Source organism: Stegodyphus dumicola, chromosome 9 (assembly GCF_044657685.1).
Source record: "Stegodyphus dumicola isolate Sdum_Otavi_A_Nest chromosome 9, ASM4465768v1".
Lineage (NCBI taxonomy): Eukaryota > Metazoa > Arthropoda > Arachnida > Araneae > Eresidae > Stegodyphus > Stegodyphus dumicola.
The window spans coordinates 12,996,581-13,020,053 of NC_140776.1; the positions used below are offsets into that span (position 1 = coordinate 12,996,581).

A 23,473-nucleotide genomic window follows, 5' to 3' on the forward strand; every position below is an offset into this window, starting at 1 on the left:
CGTTGTGCTAAATTGCGTCATCATGCTTTACACTCTGCCACTACGGTCTTCTCGGTCATCTACGCAATATCGTAAGCTGTTAAAAGTTCCACTCTTTTCATCTACACATTTGGAATCATTACATATATATATATATATATATTTGGTAAGGCCGATTGCAATAAAAAGGGGGATATGCACAACTATTTGCAGTCCCATACATAAAATTTCAGTGTTCTATGGCTAATCGTTTTTGAGTTGTGCGAGATATATACGTATTCATGTACAGATGTCACTAAAAAGGATTCATTTCGAATTTATTTTAGAATCCATTTTGGAAAAAAGACTTTCTTTATTCTAAACGTGCCTATAGATGTCACCCCCCCCCAAAATAGTCAGAATGAATTCGGGAACAATCAAAATAAATATTTCCTTAAAATCCGAAACCCGAGTATAATATTTCCTATACATCGTACGAGGAAGTAAAAAGTTAAAATAATTATATAACACGCCTTTATTTTAACGTAAGAAAATATTTTTCCTCCGCTTCGAACTGTTTTCTGGTTTACTCAACTTGATGCCCAGTGGTATTTTTAGCTGATCTCGAAAGTAGAGTTTAGTTTCACAGCACCACAATTATGACGCAGAAACTTTCGAAGGAAAACAGAGAATTCCTTTTTAACATCAAATGTACCGCCAAAAACAAAGCAATCGCCAGAAGAGGCGATAAATCATACATTTGGCTCCCGAAATCGCGACGACAGCTCTCTGTCGACACACACAACAATTTCGCATCACCTCTTATTCTGTCCACTCTCCACTCCATCCCCTCAATCACGTGGGGCGTAGCCCTCGAAACGAGATCATCCCTGGATGCCGTGCGACACAAGAAAGAGCTATGAGCAGGCACCAGCTCACGCTCACTCGCAAAATGACACCCTCCTCCAAACACGCATTTTGCCTCTCTGCTGCTTTTGGCGGCTCGCTCGTAATGCTTATGAACGAAGATTGAAATAAACCTCGCCACTAAATTATTTAATTTTTTTTTAAAGTTATCATAATTCATTTCTTGTTTCTATCATATAACCAGAAAATATTTTTCAAAGCGCTAATAGTTTTAATGCATTTTATTATGACATGATGCTTCGTTACTCTGGTAAGTGACATTTTCATATTCTTTGTTCGCCAGCAAGCACAGAATGCTGCATGCTACTGTTCGCAAATGCAAATTTTTGATTGTTTTTTTGAAATAAATTTAATAATTATAGTAAGCATCAGACTAACAAACTTTAGTGTTTTTTAGAGAATATACAATTAAAGGATTCTTTAAATGTACCTCCCCCCAACCCCCAAAAATAATCATTTCTAATTTAGACTTTAATACTTCGCGAGATAGAAACCTCGTTTCAGCTTGAACTTAAATAAAAAGAAACTTAAAGAAACTGAACCATTTTTACTTAAATCGAAAATAATATAAAATTTTACAATTTATTTATATTTCATTCACACGGTTTCATATTTATGTTTAATAACGTAATTATTATAGGCTGCCTAGTCAAGAAGTATGGTGTAAATTTTGAAGCAAATTCCGATCTCTAAAAGTATGTTTTATTTAAGAAATAATATAAAATTATTAATTAATTAATAATAATGGAAAATGATTTACGAATTTTTAACCTAAAAATAAAAAATAAATAAAAAAATAATAAAAAAAAACTTCATCTGAGTAAGTACGATAATACAGATACACACAGTTTCGTAACGATTTTGCAAAAATTCGTTTATATATATATATATATATATATATACATAAACAAATTTTAGAATTTTATTTTCAAATATGTTCAGTCTAATAGCCCTTTTGCTGAACTATCATATTACACCTTGATTTCAAAGATAAAAATTCTTAAAACATCAAAGTTGACTTTATTTCACTCCTCCTTCACAGTCTTCCAGAATCCATCCAATATTTCCGGATGCCGTTTGTAAAGAGCTTGTTTTAAAAAGTTCTAATGCACAATAATCCATAGAAGACACAGACTTGGGTGGGATGCATTTAAAGGGGATAGCTTCGATTCCGGTTTCATTTCTCATTTTTCCAAAAAATAGAGTAGTAGATTTGGAGGTATAGCTTGGAGCCTTATCCTGATGGAACTTAATACAGTGAAGGATAAAGAGATGGAATTTCTTTAAAAATAGGTGTTAAAACATATTCCACATTTCAAGTTAATTTCGACATTTTTTTTCTACTTTTTTTATTTTAAGTTTTCCGTTATGAGAGAATCCAATAATAACCATAAAACTTTTAGAACTTTCCTTGTTTTCTGTGAACCAACATATTAAGTCTTTTTCTCCTCTTTTTCTGTAGTAAATCGATCTTTTTCTATTGCAATCACATAAGTATGTCGAAGCCTCATCCATTGTAACTATATATTTCCCTTTTTCACCTGCCAAATAATTTTCATACAGCAATCTGCATATAGTCTTACGCCGAGAAACATGTTTCAGACTTTGTAATTTTGTTCAGATTTCCTACAAAGATATTTAAAGATTTTGCAATAGCTCTTCGGGGGTTTGGATTTTCTTTCAAAACACGAGATGCGACTTTTAATAAGAGCTGTACTTTTAATAAGAGTTTTAATAAGAGCTGTACGTACCTCTGTTGGGTACGCATTTTTTTTTTTTTTTTTCTAGTCAGATATAAAATTTGACGTTTCTTTCCTTTCATATTAAATATGTCATTTATTTTACTTGTAGAAATATTAAAACCATGCTTTTGAGCCTTTCTTTAGAAATTGAGTAAGAGTATCTCTTCGGACAGTGCAAAAATATAACCTTCGATCCATTGTTTATTTTTCAGCATAATTTTAAAGAAAAGAATATTTTTAATGCTGCAGACGATAACTAAACCTTATTCCAGCTGGATGCCAGTCACGTTTGTAATTTAAAATTAGTATTTAAATTCGTGGAGAATATCAAAATCGTTACAAAAATGTGTGAAGACCCTCTGTAATTTACACAGTTTCATATTTATATATATTTACATAATTATTTAGGGTCGCCTAGTTAAGACGCATGTTGTAAATTTTGAAGTAAATTCTGTTGTCTAAAAATATGTTTAATTTAAAAAATAATATAAAATTATTAATTAATAATAATGAAGAATGATTTACGATTTTTTAACCTAATAAAAAACAAACTTCATCTCAGTAAGTATAATAATATATATATAACATCAGAAAGTGCACGCAATTTTTCCTTTGCTTCGATTACGATTAATATTTTTATATTAATCATAATCTTATTATTATATCTTTATATTTTGATTCAGATAAATTTATGTATTCTATCTCAGATACCCACATTTAACAGTAAGAGGGGTGGATCTGTTTCCTTGATTTCTATAAAAATTATGACTTCTTCACATTCAGCTTTTTGGACTCAATTTGGAATTAAATTATGAATTAATTTTACATAACGGATTTATATTCTGGATGGAATGAAAAATGTTTATTGGTAAATGATTTTTGCAGAATGAAATTAAAAAAATTTAATCGAAATAAACTGAAATCCTAATAAATTTTTCTGTGATTTCTTAGGACAACAGACGAAAATATCAGCTATCATTTCTAACATTATACGCAAAAATCTCTACATATAATAAAAGAAAGAGTCTGTATGTATGTGTGTCTTTCGTTTGCGCTGCGCGTAAGCTATAGACCGACGGCTACGAAATTTGGTACTTAGGTGCATCTAGACAAGAGCCAGTGCACCTCGAAACGATTTTTTCAAAATTCGAATTAGAATGTTTTTAATGTTTTGTGACGAAATCGCGTCATTTTGAGACATAATGGGCTATAGGAAAGCGAGATTTTACTCTACACACTCCATTTTCATATCGTCATGAAACGTAGGCACTCAGCTATTTTACGAACTTAAAATAAATTTCGTGTTTCAATAAATCGATTCAATACGAATTTATTTAACAAAGGGAACTTAACACCTTTTCAACGGGATTTTTTTCTAAAAAATCTATTTTTAAAAATGTACAGTTTAGTTTTTCTTTGATTTTTGGACACGTTAAACTTTCATCCTTGCGACTGCTTTTACAAAAAGAATTTTGGAAAAATGATGATATTTTGTATTTTAAAAAAAATTTAAATGAAGCTTCCGAGTACATTTCTCACATCTCACATCTTTAAAAATGTGATTTTAGCAACAATTTTCCTTTCTTATTGTTGTTGATAGATTTTTGATGAAATCGCATCATTTTGAATAGTTTCATTCTTTTAGAAATATGGGTTTGGTAATAATTTTTCATCGTATTTCTTATGTCCCTGTTTTTAAGAGATTGACATATTTCATTGTCATTTTTTTATATATACAATACATTTTTATTGATTTGTTTTTGTGACTGTTCTGCAGTTGTAAAGTTGACTGTTCTGAAGTTGTTCTGCAGAGTAAAATTCTCCGCGGGATTTTTTGTTTTTTGAGTTTCTTTCATGTTATTTTTTGCTTATTTCACTATTTCTAAGATATTGAAAAGTTTTGCATGATTTTTTTTTCTTCAACGGAAAGTTGGTTAATTTTTTATTAGGATAATTAATATTTGTATTAAGGGATATAGCTTATTTCATTGTAATTATTTTTCTTGAAAATATAAGATAAAATATCATTAATTATACTTTGCTTTTCAGATTTTTTTGTTTTTTGTATTCTTTTATGTTATTTATTGCCCATTTCACTGTCTTTAAGATATTGAATAGTTCTGAGTGATTTTTTAAGAAAACGAAGTTCTTAACCTCCTTTATACTATTTGAGTTAAGATTTTGCAAGGGGAAGTTAATTTATTTATTAGGATAATTAATATTTGTATTAAGAGATATTGCTTATTTCATTGTAATTTTGTTACACGTAATAACTTTTTTTATGAAGTTGTTCTGCAGAGTAAAATTCTCCGCAGTTTTTAAATTTAACGTTTGGTGTTCCCTTCAGCCATTTCCCCGGTACATTTAAAAGCCAGACGAAGGCTGGCAGCGAAGCTGCTAGTACTATATAAATTCCCGCTCTTCAATATTATTCATGAAAATATATTTAGTTTTTAATTCGAGATTGGCGGACCTTTTTTAACATATAATTCATTGACTGCTATATATAACTGGTAGATTTTATGATTAAAAAATCAAAATTAAATGGTTATCTTCTATCAAAGATAAAATTTCAACTAATTTTCCAAAATTTGTAAAGTGATGTACAGTGGCTCAAACAATTAAGTGTACACCTTACTTAATAAATCTAGCTTTCAGCATAAATTACACATTACCAAGAAGATTTTTATTTTTACACGTTACAATTTAAACTAAAAATAAAGAACAATCTATAAGGTATTTCTCCCGCCTTCTTAGCGTGCTTTCGTGGTGTAGTGGTCTGCATGCTGGGAGCGTATTCCAGAGGTCCGCGGTTCGATTCCCGGCGAAGGCGTTGCTCATTTTTCATCTTTCCTGCTTCCAAAAAGATACCTAATGTCTCTACAGGCGAGCCTGAACTAAAAGGGTGGTAGATGATGATTCTTCAAACCTAGGATTTGGCGATTGGGTCCCCTAAACCCAGTCGCCCTTTAAAAGGGGGAGTATATAAGGTATTTCTCCCGCATTCTTAGCGTGCCTTCGTGGTGTAGGGGTCTGCATGCTGGGCGCGTAATCCAGGGGTCCGTGACTCGATTCCTGACGAAAGCTTTGCTCATTTATCATCTTTCCTGCTTCCGAAAGAAATACCTAATGTCTCTACTAATCAACCAAAAAAAAAAAAAAAAATTCTAAAATGAAAAGATTCACAAGCGTTTCAATTAAGTATATGCAGATTTTTGCCTCAAACGAATTAGGAATACACCGATGAAATTTTTGTGATATCTCCCATACAAAGAAAGCATCAATATTTTGTTTGATATCTTTGGCTTAATGATCTCTTTCAAACCTCGTGGTGTAGAGTCGTTAAGTTATTTTTAAAGCAGGAGTGATGAAAAAAGAGCAATGCCTTCGCTGGGAATTGAACCACGTACATCTGGAATACGCGCCCAGCATGCAGACCACTACACTACGAAGGTAAGAGAAATACCTTATAGCGGTCCCGATTCGACCAACTTTTTGGTCGTATTTGAAAAAATTTTATCCCATTCCTCTTGCAAAATTTGTTTTAAATGCGCTTTGTTTTTAATTTTATGTTTTTGGACTGCTGTTTCGAGTGGTGGTATCTGTAACTGCTGTTTACAAAGAAAAAGACGCCACATTTTGACGTTACGTGCCGTGTGTTTGCGGTCAATGTAGTGCTGGAATATAAAATTTCCATCTAAACCTAACTTTTTAGCACTTTCTGTTAGATTATTGTGGAGTATATCCAAGTAAACCATATGATTTCATAATGCCGTCTATAAAAACTAAATTTTCTGTCCCAGCTGAAATCATACAGCTCCAAACCACGACGGAGCCACCACCACGTTTAACTGTAGGATGTAAATGTTTTCCATTCAAATCAGTGTTGGGCTTTCTCCATACGATGCAACGGCCGTCACTGCCGAAAACGCTGAATTTACTTTCATCATTGAATATAAGTTTGTTCCAAAAGTTATTCATCCTTCAATTAATGAGTTTTTTCAAACCCCAAACTCCTTCCTGATTTTGAAAGCCAATGAATGGTTTCTTTCTAACAACTCTACTTTTATATCTGGCTAGTCTAGTTACATTTCTCACCGTTTTAGGAAGTAGACTTCTACCAATGATTTGACAAGTTTCTGCAGCCTCAGGATACCTTTTTTCCCTCTTCCACTTTTATTTTCAATAAATCCATCACTTTTAAATTTTCCAATGATTATTCTCGACACACCTGTATGTGTATGACTTCTAACCAACAATTTTAGCTATTTCACGCTAAGAGTTTCCTTTCTTATATAATTATTAGTACGAATTTCTTTATGTCAATACTTGGTTTCTCCTCGAAGAACCATTTTCTATTTAAAGGTGTCGCTTTAAGTTCACACAACAAACTTCATCAGAAAAGTGAAAATGTTGAAGATAAAATTACGCTACATTAGATTAAAATACCGCCCACGTAGAAAAGATGCAATGGAAATTAAACATATTTTTTATTGACAATTCTCTCGACAGCTTAACTTTTGTCAGTTTATTCCATATACGTTATTGATTTTTGAAAACATTTTCGAACATTCCAAGTTTAAAAGTTTTTACTGCTATACTATAAAATAAATTTTAAAACAATTTAAAAAAATCTAAAATCTTTCAGATTTTACATTACACCCAAGCGGGCGTTTTTTTAACGTTTTGTGTGCTACCTTTATTTATTAAATATCATGTTCTTCGCACTTAAACCATAAAATTCAATTTAAAGGCAATATCGCAAAATAATTTAAAATGAGCACATCTTTAGAATTTCCGATACAAAGTCTCGCACGCTGGAGATAAAAAAAAAATGTTTTTTTTCCTTCCCCCCCCGCCCCGTATTGCCATGATGCTCGCTTTGAAATCGTTCAGTTCCTTAATCAGTTCAGTTCAGCTTTGAAATCGTTCAGTTCAGTAGATACCGTTACAAACTCATGAATGTTTTACAAAATATGAAATAGATGATAAAACAAATTCCAAATTTCGGTTTCCCGATGCTCATTTTCGGGTGGAGACGTACGTTATTCAAAATTGGATGGCTCTAGGTACTGTTGTTTTATCACAATGCGTGAAACATACATACATTCATGCAGATTGTCCAGTATTTATTTTTTTAAAATATAAGACAGGGCGATAATATTGGGTGGCAACAATTTCAAAAGTGATTCAGACTTTTAAAGTTTTCGACACAAAATGCAAAAGCGAAATTAATAGCCCTTCTGGGCTAACGGCCTTTAGGCTAACAAATGCAAATGTCAAAAAAATTTCTGAAGATTCGGTTAAGAAAAATCTAACGTAAAAATATATTCGGTCCATTCATTTTCTCCAAATGGATTTAAAATACTGTTAGATATCTATTCGTTTTCTACAAACGATTGTTAGACGGGGGTACATAAAGCAATAAAAGTAAAGTAGCACTAACTGCCTACTATTTTATTTTTAAATCCTGTTTTTGCATAGAATTATGTCTGTAAATAAACAAAAAAATTTGCTCGAATGTGAGATGTTTAACACGTATTTTCATGAACGTTGACTCATGTACATATCGTTACTAATTCTGATGTAAGTTTGCTGTAATATAATAATATGCATATATATTGCACATAACAAATATTTTTCATGAGAACGTATTTGGGTTTTAACTAATATAATAACGCGTAAAACACGAGTCTAGTATTTTTTACATATCGTCCGATTTGTTTATTATTGTACAACTACGCCGATTTGTTTATTATTGTACAACTACGCCGATTTGTTTATTATTGTACAACTACGCTGTACAATCATATAATCAGAATGCAAAGGCTGTTCATGCACAACATGGGGGCCTTGCTGTAGGGGAAATTTGCACAGAAGAGCTATTAATTTCGTTTTGGCATTTTGTGTTGGTTCATTATAACCAGTGTTTCACTTTTCAAATTGTGGCCATGAAATATTAGACTAACTAGGGACATCAAATTTGAATAACGTAGTCCTCCATTTGAATTATGGACACCCGTAAGCCCTAATTTGGAATTTGTTTTATTATCTAGTTCACATTTTGTAAAACTTTAACGAATTTTTGAATATCAAACTCAACGATTTCAAAGCGAGCAATGGCAACACTGTACGGGTGGGGGAGGGGAATTATCTCTAGCGCGCGAGGGTGTGTTCCGGAAATTCTAAAGATATGCTCTTTTTAAATTATTTTGCGACACTGCTGTTAAACTGAATTTTATGGTTTAAGTGCGAAGAACACGCTGTTGCGTCCTTTCACTTTCTGCGTTGGTTCACGTTTCAAGCTGTTGCCGCCAAATATTATCGCCCTGAATTATATTTAAAGAAACTAAATAATGAAGAATGTGCATGAATGTTTCTCGGATTGTGAAAAATAAAATTTATCTCCAGCGCGCGATACTGCGTATCGGAAATTCTAAAAATACACTCTTTTAAAATTATTTTGCGATACTGCTGTTAAATTGAATTTTATGGTTTAAGTGCGAAGTACGTGATATTTAATAAATAAAGATAACACACAAAACGTTAAAAAAACGCCTCTTTGCGCGTAATATATAACCTTAAAGCTTTCAGAATTTTATTTTTATTTAAATGATAGTACAAAATTACATTATAAAGAAGCAAATACAGAGCGATGAGAGAATGAAGCTCCGAATAAAGTTGTATCACTCACCTATTCTAAGTTTCTAGAACAATGGGAAGGTCGATTCTGAAATGATTCCATTCATCTGACTACAGCAAGCGCCCTAAGATAGGGGAAGGTGTAGCGAGTGGGATGGGATGGGATGAGGCTGTAGCAAGTTGGATATCAGACAATTATGCCGTTGGGGCATTTCGGCCCTCTATAACAGAATCATCCGGTCTTGGCTCGCATTCGTGCACCTTCTCCTTCCAAAAACCTTGATTCCGCCGATGAGTAGCTTGTAGCAACCACTGTTGCCAGCACCTTTGCCAAAGAACGTTCTTTGCCTTTGCACAGCCGTGTCCGTACGGTAAAATTATAGCATACTGTACGGCCTTGGCACGATTTTGAAAATTGTCACCAACACCAAAATGACTCGTTTACTGCTTATCATTATGTTGCGAAATCCCGTGTATGCCGTATATCGTGTAAGCCGTACTAGGATTAAATCATATTACAAAATAAATAGGTACTGTTTTGTTATCGGGACCGGATTCAGATATCGCCAAAAGCTGACAATCTGACGAAAAATTCGAAGCATAAAAATAATCGCCCAAATATTTGAATTACGATAAATAAAACACGATAATGTTCAATTGAAAAAAATCCGAGAGAAAAATAACAACAGATATTTGTAAAATTAGAAATTTTTAATGTAAATTAAACAACTTGCCAAAGATAGCAGGAAAAAAAATTCATTGCATGGTTTTTCGTGCACTTTTTTTAGACTGAATAAATCCTCGTTCCCGAGGAAATTGTACGGAAGATATTTCATCGTTAGGCAAGTCCAAATTTCCCATCCATAGTAAATACAATAATAATAAAAACACAAGTGACCGTTACATCTTTAGAATTTGCAATATCGTTGCCAATTTTGAAAACACATTCTTTTACTTTTTCTTAAAGAAGTTAACATTGTAACGATTTTAGAAGTAAACATTCGCGAGTTCATATCAACCAATCTCTTGGCGAGATTAGCAAATATCTTGACGAGTTAGCAAAACATTTGGCGACGACTCCGGGCCCGATAACAGAACAGTACCAAAAACGGTAATACTTGAGGAAGCGGATTTTTTGTTACACTGCCCCCCCCAAAAAAAAAGGGAAAGAAGGAGGACAGTTCTATATCTCCCGTTCTACTGGGCTGATTGACAAATTTCAAACTGCGTTTTTCATGTCTCGAAAGCGCGACTTAGTATATGCGTTAGATATTTATATATAGCGTTGTTCTAACATAGGTATTTTGACACAGAATCGGTTCCTTTCTGACATAACATACCAATTTTTTGTTCTATATTTCGGTTCTACGACTCTACTGGACCAAAGTGCCAAGTTTTGTAAAAATCGCACGAGTCGTTTCTATTAGCTTTCAAAATTTTAGCTCCCTTATGTTAATTGACTTTGGTATATATTTATTAATATCACTTTTTTAATTAGAGTTATTTCATTTTTCTTTTAACGTTTCGAAATTTACGTTCATTTCGAATAAAATTCGCCCATTGTTTATGATTTATTTTTAAAATTTGTATTTTTAAATCATTTTTATTAATTTTTCGAAAGACACTTTTTATTATAACATATAAAATTTTTACCATCATCTTAAAGTAGATATATTTCTAAGCATGCCTGCAAGAAATGAGACTTTTTTTTATTTAAAATTTACTAAGATATACGTGAATTTACATACTAGCACATTTTAAAATTTGGCATATTCGTTTTAAGCGATAATAACGCCAAATGTTTTTTTACGCACTTTGTTAAAATTATTTGAAAGTATGAACGATAACGTTTTCTCCGCTCGTGTGCAATGAAAAAAAGGGAAAGGAAAATAGGTTGCTATAAATTAAGAAGTTCGCTAAGTGAATTAGTCGCAAACTGGAAAAAGTGCGCCAAGATAAATTTTTAAACTTCTTGCTAAACATTAGAAAACTGAATATTTAGGCATAATTTGAATCGTAGAATCGAAATATGGGAAAAAGTTGGTATGCCATTCCGATTTTGTGACAAAATACCTATGTTACAACATTGTTATATATAAATCTAATATATACATTAAGCCGCGCTTTCGAGACATAAAAAACGCAATTTGAATTTCGTCAATCGGCCCAGTAGACCTGGAGATATAGAACTGTCTCTCTCTCTCTCTCTTTTTTTTTTTTTTTTTTTTTTCCCCGCAGTGTACGTAGGTGAAAAACAGTATCACTGAAGCGATTTTTTTGTGTACAGTGAAAACAGTATTTCCTTTCGAGATAGCATTTAAAGTGAATTGCTTCTAAAATCTGGCTTTATAAATTGCATAATTAAATCATTTGAAAGAGGACCACGTTACATATACTTTCGTTCTTTCAAAGAGATACTTTTTATTAATTTTAGGATAAGGAAGATGCCGGAAATCTAAAGAATGCGAAGTAAAGTCGTGCCTGGCCCACCTCCAAAACCACATCTTGCGTACCTCGCTGACGACGACCTCTTAATGGGAATTCGGATATCATCAATTTATCGACAGGTAAGTAAAAGAAAACAGTCCATTTATATAAGTTTTAATATGATTTTTTTCAGAGCGATAATTTATTTAATCGAACTCTATTAATCAAACAATATTTAAAGGTTATTAAGCGCTCGTAAACAACGCATCATAAACAGAATTCCAGTAAAAGGATGATCCGTTATTAATTTCTTTGAGTTAGACAAGGAAAAGGAAAAATTGTAAAATAGGAAAAATATAAATTAGATAAAAGTAAATATATATGTTTATGGATAACGGTTGAAATCTTAAAACTGTTTCGGTGAACGGAACAAAGCTTTTCTCTTCAATGTTATCATCAAACTTGTGCAAATATCTTGAGGATTCTTATTTTCTGTATGTATACAAATCCTGATTTAAAAATTAGGCAAAAAAATAACCTTGTATTTGGCTTTGATTTTACTTGAAGCTCTATCAATTTACAACAACAACTTAATCAATTAACAACTCTGTAGTTTTGCACAATTTAGAATTGTATTGAAAAAATTTAAAAATTAGTTTTTTTTTTTCCTTCTTTTTTTTTTTTAATCATCTGGGAGCCAAGCTATTATTTGCAAAACATTTGCTTCTGTGGATAATGGTAAAATAGTGTACATATTACAATGAACTTCCCAACTGCAATTTCGTGATTGCTTTGTGGATAACTGCGACACAGTGTCCAAATTGCTATGGGCGCACATAATGAGGTGTGCAAACTAGGTGATAAGGACACGAAGTTATGATGTATCGAAGTGGACAAGTAGTATTTATGTGAACAATGAATTTAACAAAAATGTACTTCGAATTTATCAAAAGTTAACTTAGACTCCATAGTTTATATGAACATAGAATAGTCTACACAACATCATATACTTTGGGCTATGGAACTATTAACAGCCTGAACTCATGTGACTGACCTAATGTATGGATAACAGCAACAGTAATGCGGACACACATCATTACGTGTGTAACTGATAAGAATATGAATTTATGACGTATTGAAGAAGACATAGGTTTAGAAACTGATTAATATATAAGTTCCACTCTCCACAATATAGATCCTATCCATGACAATGTAATGATTAATTGATTGTATATTTTATTTGTCATACTGATTATTATGTAACAATTATTGTATAGATAACATTGTCAATTTAGCATTGTAATATTACTATCATTGATTCAGTGAATGCCGCCGGCGGTGGATGGTAGATTCTTTTCCGTCGCATGGACATAACTCTGATTTGGTGTAGAACCTTAGGTCGGAGGTCCATGCGACGGCGTTTCGGTTACTAACCAACAAAGAGCCACTGCTGGGCGGCATAGAGTTCCTGTTGGAACCTACGTCGAAAACGAAATTATTATTTTGCCTAATTTTAAGTTTTACTTTGGGGAGTTTTTCTTTCTTCTTGCTAGATATTCATATTTCAGCTGATTTTCCACGCCTCAAGGTACTCACTTATTTATACAGATTGATATCAAGCTCACCTACTTATATATCACCTGCAGTTATACATCACACTGATTTACTTTTATACAACTATACACTTACTGTAATTCCGCACATTACTAAAAAACATATTATGCAATATATTACTAGAATACTGAACAACACACTGACATAGTGAGGCTGTTCCTGCAGCTTCAGTGTCCATTTTTATCAATCGAGCTAAGTTTTTCCCGAGTAAAGCCTAACGATAGCAGCATGGTCAATGTAAACTGTCACGGGTACCTTTCCGAAGTATACATGGAATTTTGGTACGGCTAGTAAGACAGCTAGTGTTTGACGCCCAGTAGCCGCATAATTCCTCTGGGTAGGGTTCAACGTCTTACTTAAGAATTCTATTGGTTGTCCCGCTTGAGATAACATGGCCCCTAAGGCGAAGTCCGATGAATCTGCAGATACTTTGAGCTGACCTTCTGGGTCAGGAACCTTTAGCACTGAAGCTGAAATCAATGCTTTTAACTGCTCAAAAGCCGTATTGGCTTCCGCCGATTAACAGAATTTACTTTTTTCCCTCCTCCTTTTCCTCTTCTTTATTATCATCATCATCATCATCACGCCCAGATGGTATAGTGGTTAGGGGAGTCTACAGGTTAGGGCGGTACAGAAGGGCTCGGCTTCGAATCGCGGAGAAGACATGTATGTTTGCAAATGTATAGTGACCGTGTGGATTCTAAATATGCGGCGCGTCAAACGTCTTCTCGTGTGGTTTGGTCGAAGTCAAGAGGAGTGGGAGACACTCGGACCACACCCACCCCTCGGAGTGCTCTCCCTTAAAATCAGGGTGGAAAATAGAAATCCAACCTCTCTTTGGAATAGGCTCTGGCAACAATTCTTTCAGATAATAAGGATACGACAAACAGCAACAATACTTAATACTGTATTTCATTTTCGAGTTTGATGTAGTTATTGTAATTGTAATGAGATTTATAACTCTTTTGTCATTTATAATTTTATTTTTGCATTCTTTTCTTGCTCCCATTTCATGCTTCTTTGATGCAGGGGGGTCAGTGATATATAATCAAGTACCCATGCAGTAAAAAAAAAAATCATACCGATCCATATTTTTCCTTAATTTAATCATCTTCTGAGATTAGGGAAAATATATACCCAAGAAGAAGTGAAATAACAAAAAGGAATTACATATTGCGACAAATATCGATAAATTGCTTTTACGTCTATCTTTTCTTTCCAGTTATGCTGACCTTCAACTTACAAATTTTTCGAAATTAAGATTGTCTTATTTTTATCCAATTATGAGACTGTTGTTAGAATGAGGTCGTGGGTTCGTAAGAAATATCATCATGAAAATCTTTTTTTTCTTTCTCTGTATTGATTGTATCGATCGATTTCATTGTTACCTTAGCAGCAGGGCGAAGTGCTTTTGCACTGGTAAAGTAGCAACACTTTCAATCACTTCCGATGGATTTGATGTTTTTTCTACGCTGATTGCTTTCTCAGAGAGCTGCACGGCACGGCAGCTAAGTGCTCTGTGTAATGATTGAACAAAATTTTAACCTCGTACAAGTTGACTGCATGTATGTGTCGGGAGATATAAATGCACGGAAAATGATTCATCACACAAAATTTCACTCAAAATGTAAGAATGGGTTCTTACACTAAAAATTTATTATAAATCTCAACAAATTATGGTCAAAAGCAATGGAAATTGAATAAACTTCTAAGTGTCATAAATAAATTACTAATGTGCAAAAGGTTTAAATGACTAAAACTCTAAATTTAAACTCAATTCCTTGAAAAATAAAATTCTGAAATTAAATGCATGTGTATTTTTATGAATAAAATTCTTTGCAACCCAGAAAGTGATATTTTTCAAACTCCGAAGTTTCTGATAAACTAATGTTGTTTTACTAACAATAAATTAAGCTGCCATGTATTGGTGTTAATTAATATGAAATGCAATTAAAGCAAAATTTAAAAAAACTTTTAAAAATTCTGAAAGCTTTCAGATTTTATACTACGACCAAAGGGGCGTTTTTTACCGTTTCGTGTGTTACCTTTACTGATTTAATATCATGTACTTCGCTCTTAACCGTTAAATTCAATTCAACAGCAATATCACAAACATTTAGAAAGAACATATCTTTAGAATTTCCGATACACAGTTTCGCGGGAGATTTTTTTTTTTTTTTTTTTCCGTATAGTGTAGCCATTACTCGCTTTAGAATCGCTGAGTTTGTTCATCAAAAATTCTTTCAAGTTTTATAAAATATGAAATAGCTAATAAAACAAATTCCAAATTTGGGCTTCTTTATTCGAATGGAGTTAATCAAAATTGGATGTCCCTAGGTGCCGTTGGCATAATGGCAAACCGTACATTGAGTTGATCAATTTTAAATGAATTTCTCTTACTGCGCATGCTCAGATTAGAATTTGGTGCAACTACAACTTTGGCTGAATTTTAAAAGAAGATAAATACGGTATATGGTTGATATTGTGTTATCTGGGCGTAAACCATTCGGGGTTTTAAAACTTGTTAGAAATTAAACAGAAGCACATGTAATAAGCGCACAACAAATTTCTATAGTATTGCAATTGTAAAAAAAAAAAAAGAAAAAAAAAAAAAAGGTAACCCCTAATATGACTAACATCCTTGTGTAGGGTTGCTTATATTTAGTGCCCAGTATTTGTTCTCACGCCAACGGTACACTATTGAGCATGCGCAGTAAGCAAAATTCGATAACATTGATCAACTCAATGTGCGGTTTGCCATTACGCGTACCGTTGGGTTTTCACAGTGTGAGAAACATATATACGTTCATGCAGATTCTTCGTTATTTAATTTCTTTAACTATAATACAGCACTATAATATGTGGTGGCAACAATTTAAAAAATGATTCGCCGTTTGTAGCGAATCGGCGCAAAATGTCAACACGGAAATTAATAGCCCTTCTGGGCCAATAGTCCCTTTGGCCTAATATATGAAACAAAGTAATTTGTTTTGGTAATTTAATTTGATTTGGGTAATTTAAATGAAAGTGTTTTCTATCTTGCAAAATATTAAAATATTATCTTCTACGGTGTAAGTAAATTGTGCACAGTAGAAGCAAAACTCAAATAGACTGATTACTTAACATCAATATACAATACATTTGATTAAAGATTAATGTTTTGTGTAAGCGTATTCTGACAATTATGAAAGCAAAAATATGATAGTCTAATTAATATTTTTGTGTCCAGTCTTTCGTTTTTACTATTTCTTAATTCCGTAACCTGTATTTCGCATAACACTGCATTTATCGGGAAACTAGCTATTTTCTTTTATATAAGGCTCAGTATATTTTTCGGTTTCAACTGACAAGCTTTTCGTGTGTCCATTAGCCTGATATTTGCTTAATAATCTTAAAATTTGAAATGATAATGAGGTGAATCTTAGTTGAAAAATCATAAGGGTGTAAGGATCTTAAGTTTTACTAACGTTTATTTTATTTTAAATCTTTACTATCACTTCTTATTTTCTACTTCCGGCCAGAATTATAAGCGTTAACTTATTTATGCAAAATTTGTATGGCGAACGCCAAGTACTTAAGTTGTGGCTTTTTGCCAAGCGGAAGAGAGGAAGGAGTTAATCGAAGCAGGCCGCTTACCTTAGAAGTTTTACTCAGTTGCTGGTTGCCTTCCAGGCCAGAGGTTTAATCCTCTTGATAATTTTAAACGTATTGTAGTGTTAACAGTTCTCTGTACTACATACGGCTTCCTGTTAATATAAGGCCAGTCTTCCACGTTTATTATTTCAAAGTTAAGTTAGAGTTTAGTTCTATTTTTATATTCTTACGTTTAGACCACAAGTAGTGGGTCTTTGTATTCCGAAGTACGGAAATTATTGTAAATAGAGAAAAATAAAGGGTTTTGTATACCCTTCTTGTGTATCCTGTCTACTTACCACAGTTATTGAACATAGCTTTAGTAAGCTCTCTGTTCCGAGTCAGGTCCTTGCATGTTCCCAAAGAAAGTAAGACGGAACATTGAACCTGATAGTGGCGCCCAACGAAGAAGAATAACCATGGCCGAGTTTCAAGAAGAACCTGTGCTGCCTGCAGAAGCGGCTCGGAATCCAGAAATGCCAGCTGCCGCCCTGGAAGGATTTGGTTACATAGTCCAGACTATGCGCGCTTCGATGAAACCAGAAGCAACATTTAATGGAAACTCACCGGTAACCAGTTTTTTGGAAAAATTGGATGACCACTTCATGCTCTACCCCGTGCACGAATTTCAAAAAGTTACCTTAGCTACCAGCGCTTTGAGGGGCCAAGCGCTTAATTGGTTCAAGTGTATAGGCAGAAGTCTCTTGGGTCAAGCAGGAAGTCCCACCTATACTTACGAAAATTTCAAGAATGCCCTACTAAAAGCCTTCCCTGTTGTAAGGGATCGTGCGAAATTAGAAACGGAACGTTTCAGTATATATCAGCAAAGAATCGAAAATCTCTCAAGCTTTATTTTAAGAAACATTCACGTCTTCAAACTCTTGTATGGAAACCGTCCGGATCCTGAGATAATTCAAGTGATTTTGCCGAGGTTACTGCCCCAAGTGCAAGACTTTATTGAATTAAGAAATCCGACTACACTGGAAAAGTTATTTGAGCTAGCAATCCAGTTTGAAAGTAGAAGACCGGCGGACATTGAAAGAAGACGCCAATATCAACAGCGAAACCAATTTGGTGCGTCAAGACTACAGCAAACTCAAGCACACGGCTACGGAAGCAAAGCGAATCAGTGGGCAAGGAAACCCGAGCATTCAAAAACAGCCGGCGAACGTCGACAGTTCAATAGCAATCCAGGAAAAAAGTCTCAAGGCCAGTGGAAAAAGAAGGAAAGCACGGAAATGAAAAATAATTTCAACTAAAACGGATTTCTGCTGACGGGAGGGTGCCGTTAGATAAATTATTTTATGTGCAACAAAGAGCCCCAGAATTAAAAATGGGTGATATAGAAAAACTAATTAAAAAAGCAAAAAAGAATACTGAAGTAGCACAGAGAAAACAAAAGCTGTATTATTACTTGAAACGACGGGGAGTAACTTATAAAGTAGGGGATGAAGTATTAAAAATTAAGCATTCACTTTCTTCAGCACCAGAAGATAAAACTGCCAAATTTTTTCCACGATTTGAAGGACCATATGTCATAGAAAAAATAACTCACGCTGTAGTAGTGTTAAAAGCCAGGAATGGTGAAACCTGCTCCGCAAACATTGATCAAATCAAACCCTACTATGATCGTAATAAAATGCAAATATTTACAGATCTTTTGCAGGATCTGGCACGGCAGACACGGCAGGCACAAGCTCCAGAGGTGGAACAACGACAAGTACAAGGGCAAGCCATTAAGAGGCAGGAGCAAGTGAAAAGAAAGTTTCCCCGCGGGAAATTTGAAGGTAACAAGAAAAAGAAGCCGTTCCACCGTCCAGAAAAGAGAGCTCACGAACACCCCCAGAATGAAGAAGGGAGAAGGACGACGTATGCAAAGAGAGCCAGGAGAAATGACGGCAACTATAACCCGGCTCTAAAACGGAAGATCGACTCATCCGACAGGACTCTCCGCAGCAAATGTCGCCGAACTGCGGAAGGGCCACCAGCGGCGGAGGAAAAGTTACAAGGAAAATTTGAATGCCCAGCAACGAGGTCCAAGCAGGAACGCGAAAGAAGTTTCCCGGTTCCGCCAAGACCAGCTGCCATCAAACGGCCAAGACCACAGGCAGAGGCGAAAAAGAAGGTATTCAAGGGTGACCGAACTGGAGAAAAAAGAAAGCTTCTAGAGGAAGGCACTGAAGGGCGAGCCCGCACAAGAAGGAGGATAAATCAAACGAGAATCTGCACTACCTTCCAGGACTGGGCTCAGAAAAGAATGTCCGAATATCACAAAGATAAGTAAAATTTTATATTACTTTACAAACTTAAGTTAATCTTTCATTCTTACTGCAAGTGGCAGATTTCAAGAAGTTTTACCTCATGCGAGGTCTACCTTTATCGCCAAAAAGGCGAGAAATGAGTTGTTACCGATTTTGGTAGTATGTTTTTCAATTACTCGCGCGTAAAACTAAAGTTGATGTATAATGGGAATATGTAAAGACTTAAATATTGTAAAAGTTATTGTATAAATTTTATTTAAAACATTCTGGCAAGAAAGAAGTTTTAGTCTGAAAGACTTTTTGAAATGTATTATTTCAATGTAGAAAGAATTGGCACTTGCTTTGAAAAGAATAGAAGTTAACAATGTACTACTAATGTATGTTTTCAAATGTGTAAAATTAACGGCATGTTAATATGTTCTTATATACAATGTGAACTGTTATTTTAAATGTTAAGAAATACCGTGATATGGTAAAAGTGAAAGTAATGTTAAAATTTTTTTTTATTCCTGTGACTGTAAAAAGACCAAATCATGGTGAATATGTGTTAAAGGTTGAATGAATGTAGTTAGGCTCTCTGACGCTACACTTCAGAGTTAGCCACTTTCAGAATAGTACCTCAGGGTTTAGAGTTGGAGTTAGGGTGTGTTACGAGGTCTTGGTATGTTGAATTTTAACACGTTAGTGTTTTGATTGTAGGAGGAAGTGTTGAACACGTATACATAAACACATTCGTGTTTGGTGTTCTTTTACAACACATGTCAGAGAGCACGGGGAGAGATAATTAAAATAGTCATGAATGAAATAAGAATGTTCAGAGAAATATAAATATGCATGTTACTTGCCATTTCATTGTGTAACATTTCATTAAACTAGTTTTCCTTCCAGATCTCTGGAAGGAACCAGATTTGAATAAAAGCTCCTGTTTAGATGCAGTACAGATGAAAAATTGCGTGCCCTTGGAGCTGCTATTGTAAAAACAAATTTCTTTTTTTTTTAATTTCTAGTTTCTAGTCAGAAATGTTTGTAAAAGATTGGCCTCGCGTTAGATTCTAGAGCTAAAAGTTTTCAACAAGGTCGTTTTAGACCTCAGTTTCAAACTAACTAACTCTGGCGGGAAGTATGTAAGGATCTTAAGTTTTACTAACGTTTATTTTATTTTAAATCTTTACTATCACTTCTTATTTTCTACTTCCGGCCAGAATTATAAGCGTTAACTTATTTATGCAAAATTTGTCTGGCGAACGCCAAGTACTTAAGTTGTGGCTTTTTGCCAAGCGGAAGAGAGGAAGGAGTTAATCGAAGCAGGCCGCTTACCATAGAAGTTTTACTCAGTTGCTGGTTGCCTTCCAGGCCAGAGGTTTAATCCTCTTGATAATTTTAAACGTATTGTAGTGTTAACAGTTCTCTGTACTACATACGGCTTCCTGTTAATATAAGGCCAATCTTCCACGTTTATTATTTCAAAGTTAAGTTAGAGTTTAGTTCTATTTTTATATTCTTACGTTTAGACCACAAGTAGTGGGTCTTTGTATTCCGAAGTACGGAAATTATTGTAAATAGAGAAAAATAAAGGGTTTTGTATACCCTTCTTGTGTATCCTGTCTACTTACCACAGTTATTGAACATAGCTTTAGTAAGCTCTCTGTTCCGAGTCAGGTCCTTGCATGTTCCCAAGGAAAGTAAGACGGAACATTGAACCTGATAAGGGTTCCTCACTCTTTTTGTTTCAAATAAATGTCCAGAAACCCTGTGAAATCTTAAGCGACTTTTCATTAAGTTCAAATAAGTTGCAGACCCTCGAAGGGTTAACTGCCCTTTATTTCACTCAAAATAAGATGAACAGTTGGTCCTTTTCTCGGGCTTTCGACAAAGGTTCCCCTCTGGCTTGAACTCAAAATAAGAACTAACTTAGGGCTAACTCAAAGAGGCTTAGCTGAATCAAACGTAGTTGGCCTTTAATCTAAACTAGCGGGCGAATATCCAAAGGCACGTAATATACGGCCGAGCTTTCTAGAGAGGCTTAGCCCGAAGGCAAACACGCGCTGCTCAGGATTCCTAACTCTCTCTGGCGAAGTAAGTTTGAACATTACTTTAACACTACTTCTAACTCATCTGCATTCAAAGCGATTCTAAAAACTCATTCTAGTACATAATATTAAGTATTAATAATTATATCTTACTGATTATTAACGGAATTACCCGATGCCAGTTGAGTTAGATTTAGAGTAATGCATCTAACAGCGGAGAGAACGATACGCTGTCATTCTTCTCTAATAATGATGCAAAAAATGCGATTCATAGTCATATACATTTTGCAGTCTGATACGATATGGAACTCACTTAAAAAAATTTCGAAAGAAAAATAAACTAGTTCTCTCACATTGTATCAGCAACAATGGCACGCAGTTTTCAATGATTTTCGTCTTTCTAATCAAAATTATCGTAAAAGCTCGAGTTCCATTTAATATTTCACCTGTATTCAAATTTAGTCGATTAAATGAGGCAAAAAATAGATCATGATTGATCAAAAATCAATAATATAAACGAAACAAACACATAAACTGACATTCTTCTTTATATGTATAGATTTTCTAAAACTTATAAATTTTGGATTAGCAAACTCTGCGATTTGAAAGCGAGCAGTAACAACGCTTTTCGAAATAAAGCATATTTTTATCTCCTACGCGTGAAACTGTTGCCACTCGGAAAAATAAATGCGAAAATGAGCGTTTTCGGAGTTTTAAATTAATATTTCGGCTGATTCAAGTCGTACGAAGATGGGAATAGTCGAAATGGTTTCCTAATAATTTTTGGAATAGGGACAAATGTATTTAATGTTTGGCAATGCTATTCTTATTTCATCATAAAACTTAAAAATTTTTTATTAATAAACTGTATGATCTGAAAGCGAGCAGTGGCAAAAATTTTTCGAAATAAAGCAGATTTTCATCTCCAGCTTGCGAGACTGTTGTCACTCAGAAAAATGAGGGCGAAAATGATCGTTTTTCCGAGTTTTTAATTAATATCTCTTATTTTAACTATTTTTTTTTTTTTTGAAAAAATTCGACGTCGACCTTTTCCAGGACATAGAAAATAATTGTAGAAAGTCTGGAGACGATAGCTCTCGTAGTGACTGAGTTATTAGAGGACAAACATACTTTTTTCTTTATATATATAGATTAATACTCAATATTATCTACCATAATATTCAATATTATTTATCAAATTAAAATTATTGTTTATTATCATTATCTAATAAATTATCATTGTTGTGGTAGATAATATCAGAATGATTATTATCTGCCATAATATTGAGTATTAATAACTAAAACTAATTCACTGAAGTTGAAACAAGAATCGATAGGAAAGTACATTATAATTAAAATTACTGTTATAAAATTAAAATACAAGCTAACAATATGATAAATAAGTTAATGAAGAAAAATTTAACTTTGTTTAAAGAAATAAAAGTTGATTAATTTCCGACTCATAGATGAAATGAACTTTAAAACTCTAGTCATGAATTGTTTCAAGAATTTAATGATTACTTTAAGAAATAAATATGTTTTTATAATTAGTGATATGAGTATTAATAATTAAAACTAATTCACTACTTTCATGATCTTGGAAACAAGGTTTAATGTTCCTCCTTTCTCGACTTCATCGACTGTTTCTCCTTTCTTTACATTCAGTGATTTGATTTTAAGGGTTTTCGAGGATAATATTAACATGAATGTATGAATTAACAACATGTATGCACAATTTTACCTTACGTGACTATTATGCGCTCCATTTTTATTCAATTCTGGTTCCCTTTATTTTACCTCAACGAATATTACTGAATTTTGCTTAACATATTGTATTGACTACCGTGCAGAAGGGCCCGGGTTCGAATCCCGGAGAAGATATAGATGTTTCTAAATGTGTAGTGTCTGTGTGGAATGGGGGTACTCTAAATATGCGGCGAGCCGAAAGTCCTCTCGAGAGGTTGGTGGTAGGGGAAGAGTGATGGGAGACCTTCGGACCCGTCCCCCTCGAGATGCTCTTCATCAAGATTGGGGACGGAACTGAGCTAAATCGCACTGTCACCTGTAAGGTGTTCAAGGCTGTTGCCAACGACAGGCGTAAACTTGTGCTCTTGCCACGAGGAAGTTCGTGGGCTTGGGCTGACTATACGACAGACAAGTGAGCATTAAAAACAACAATAGTGTTACGAAATATCCAGAGGCGGTAAGATAGCTTCCCTGCAAAGCAGGTTTAGGGTTG

The 23,473-nt window shown here is 34.0% G+C and overlaps 1 protein-coding gene across 2 annotated transcripts in view; it reads left to right on the plus strand.

The window, feature by feature from the left end:
- The first annotated feature begins 936 nt into the window (after positions 1–936).
- The window catches only part of LOC118185996 (5'-3' exonuclease PLD3-like), a 231,314-nt gene continuing 208,777 nt past the window's right edge, over positions 937–23,473 (plus strand). Inside the window, exons 1-2 of one of the 2 annotated variants that reach the window (XM_085823233.1) lie at positions 937–1,135; positions 11,704–11,836. In XM_085823233.1, coding sequence (XP_085679359.1) covers positions 11,732–11,836 — 105 coding nt within the window. In that variant the 5' untranslated portion in view covers positions 937–1,135; positions 11,704–11,731. The remainder of the gene's footprint in view (positions 1,136–11,703; positions 11,837–23,473) is intronic. The other variant, XM_085823237.1, reaches the window with a different exon arrangement.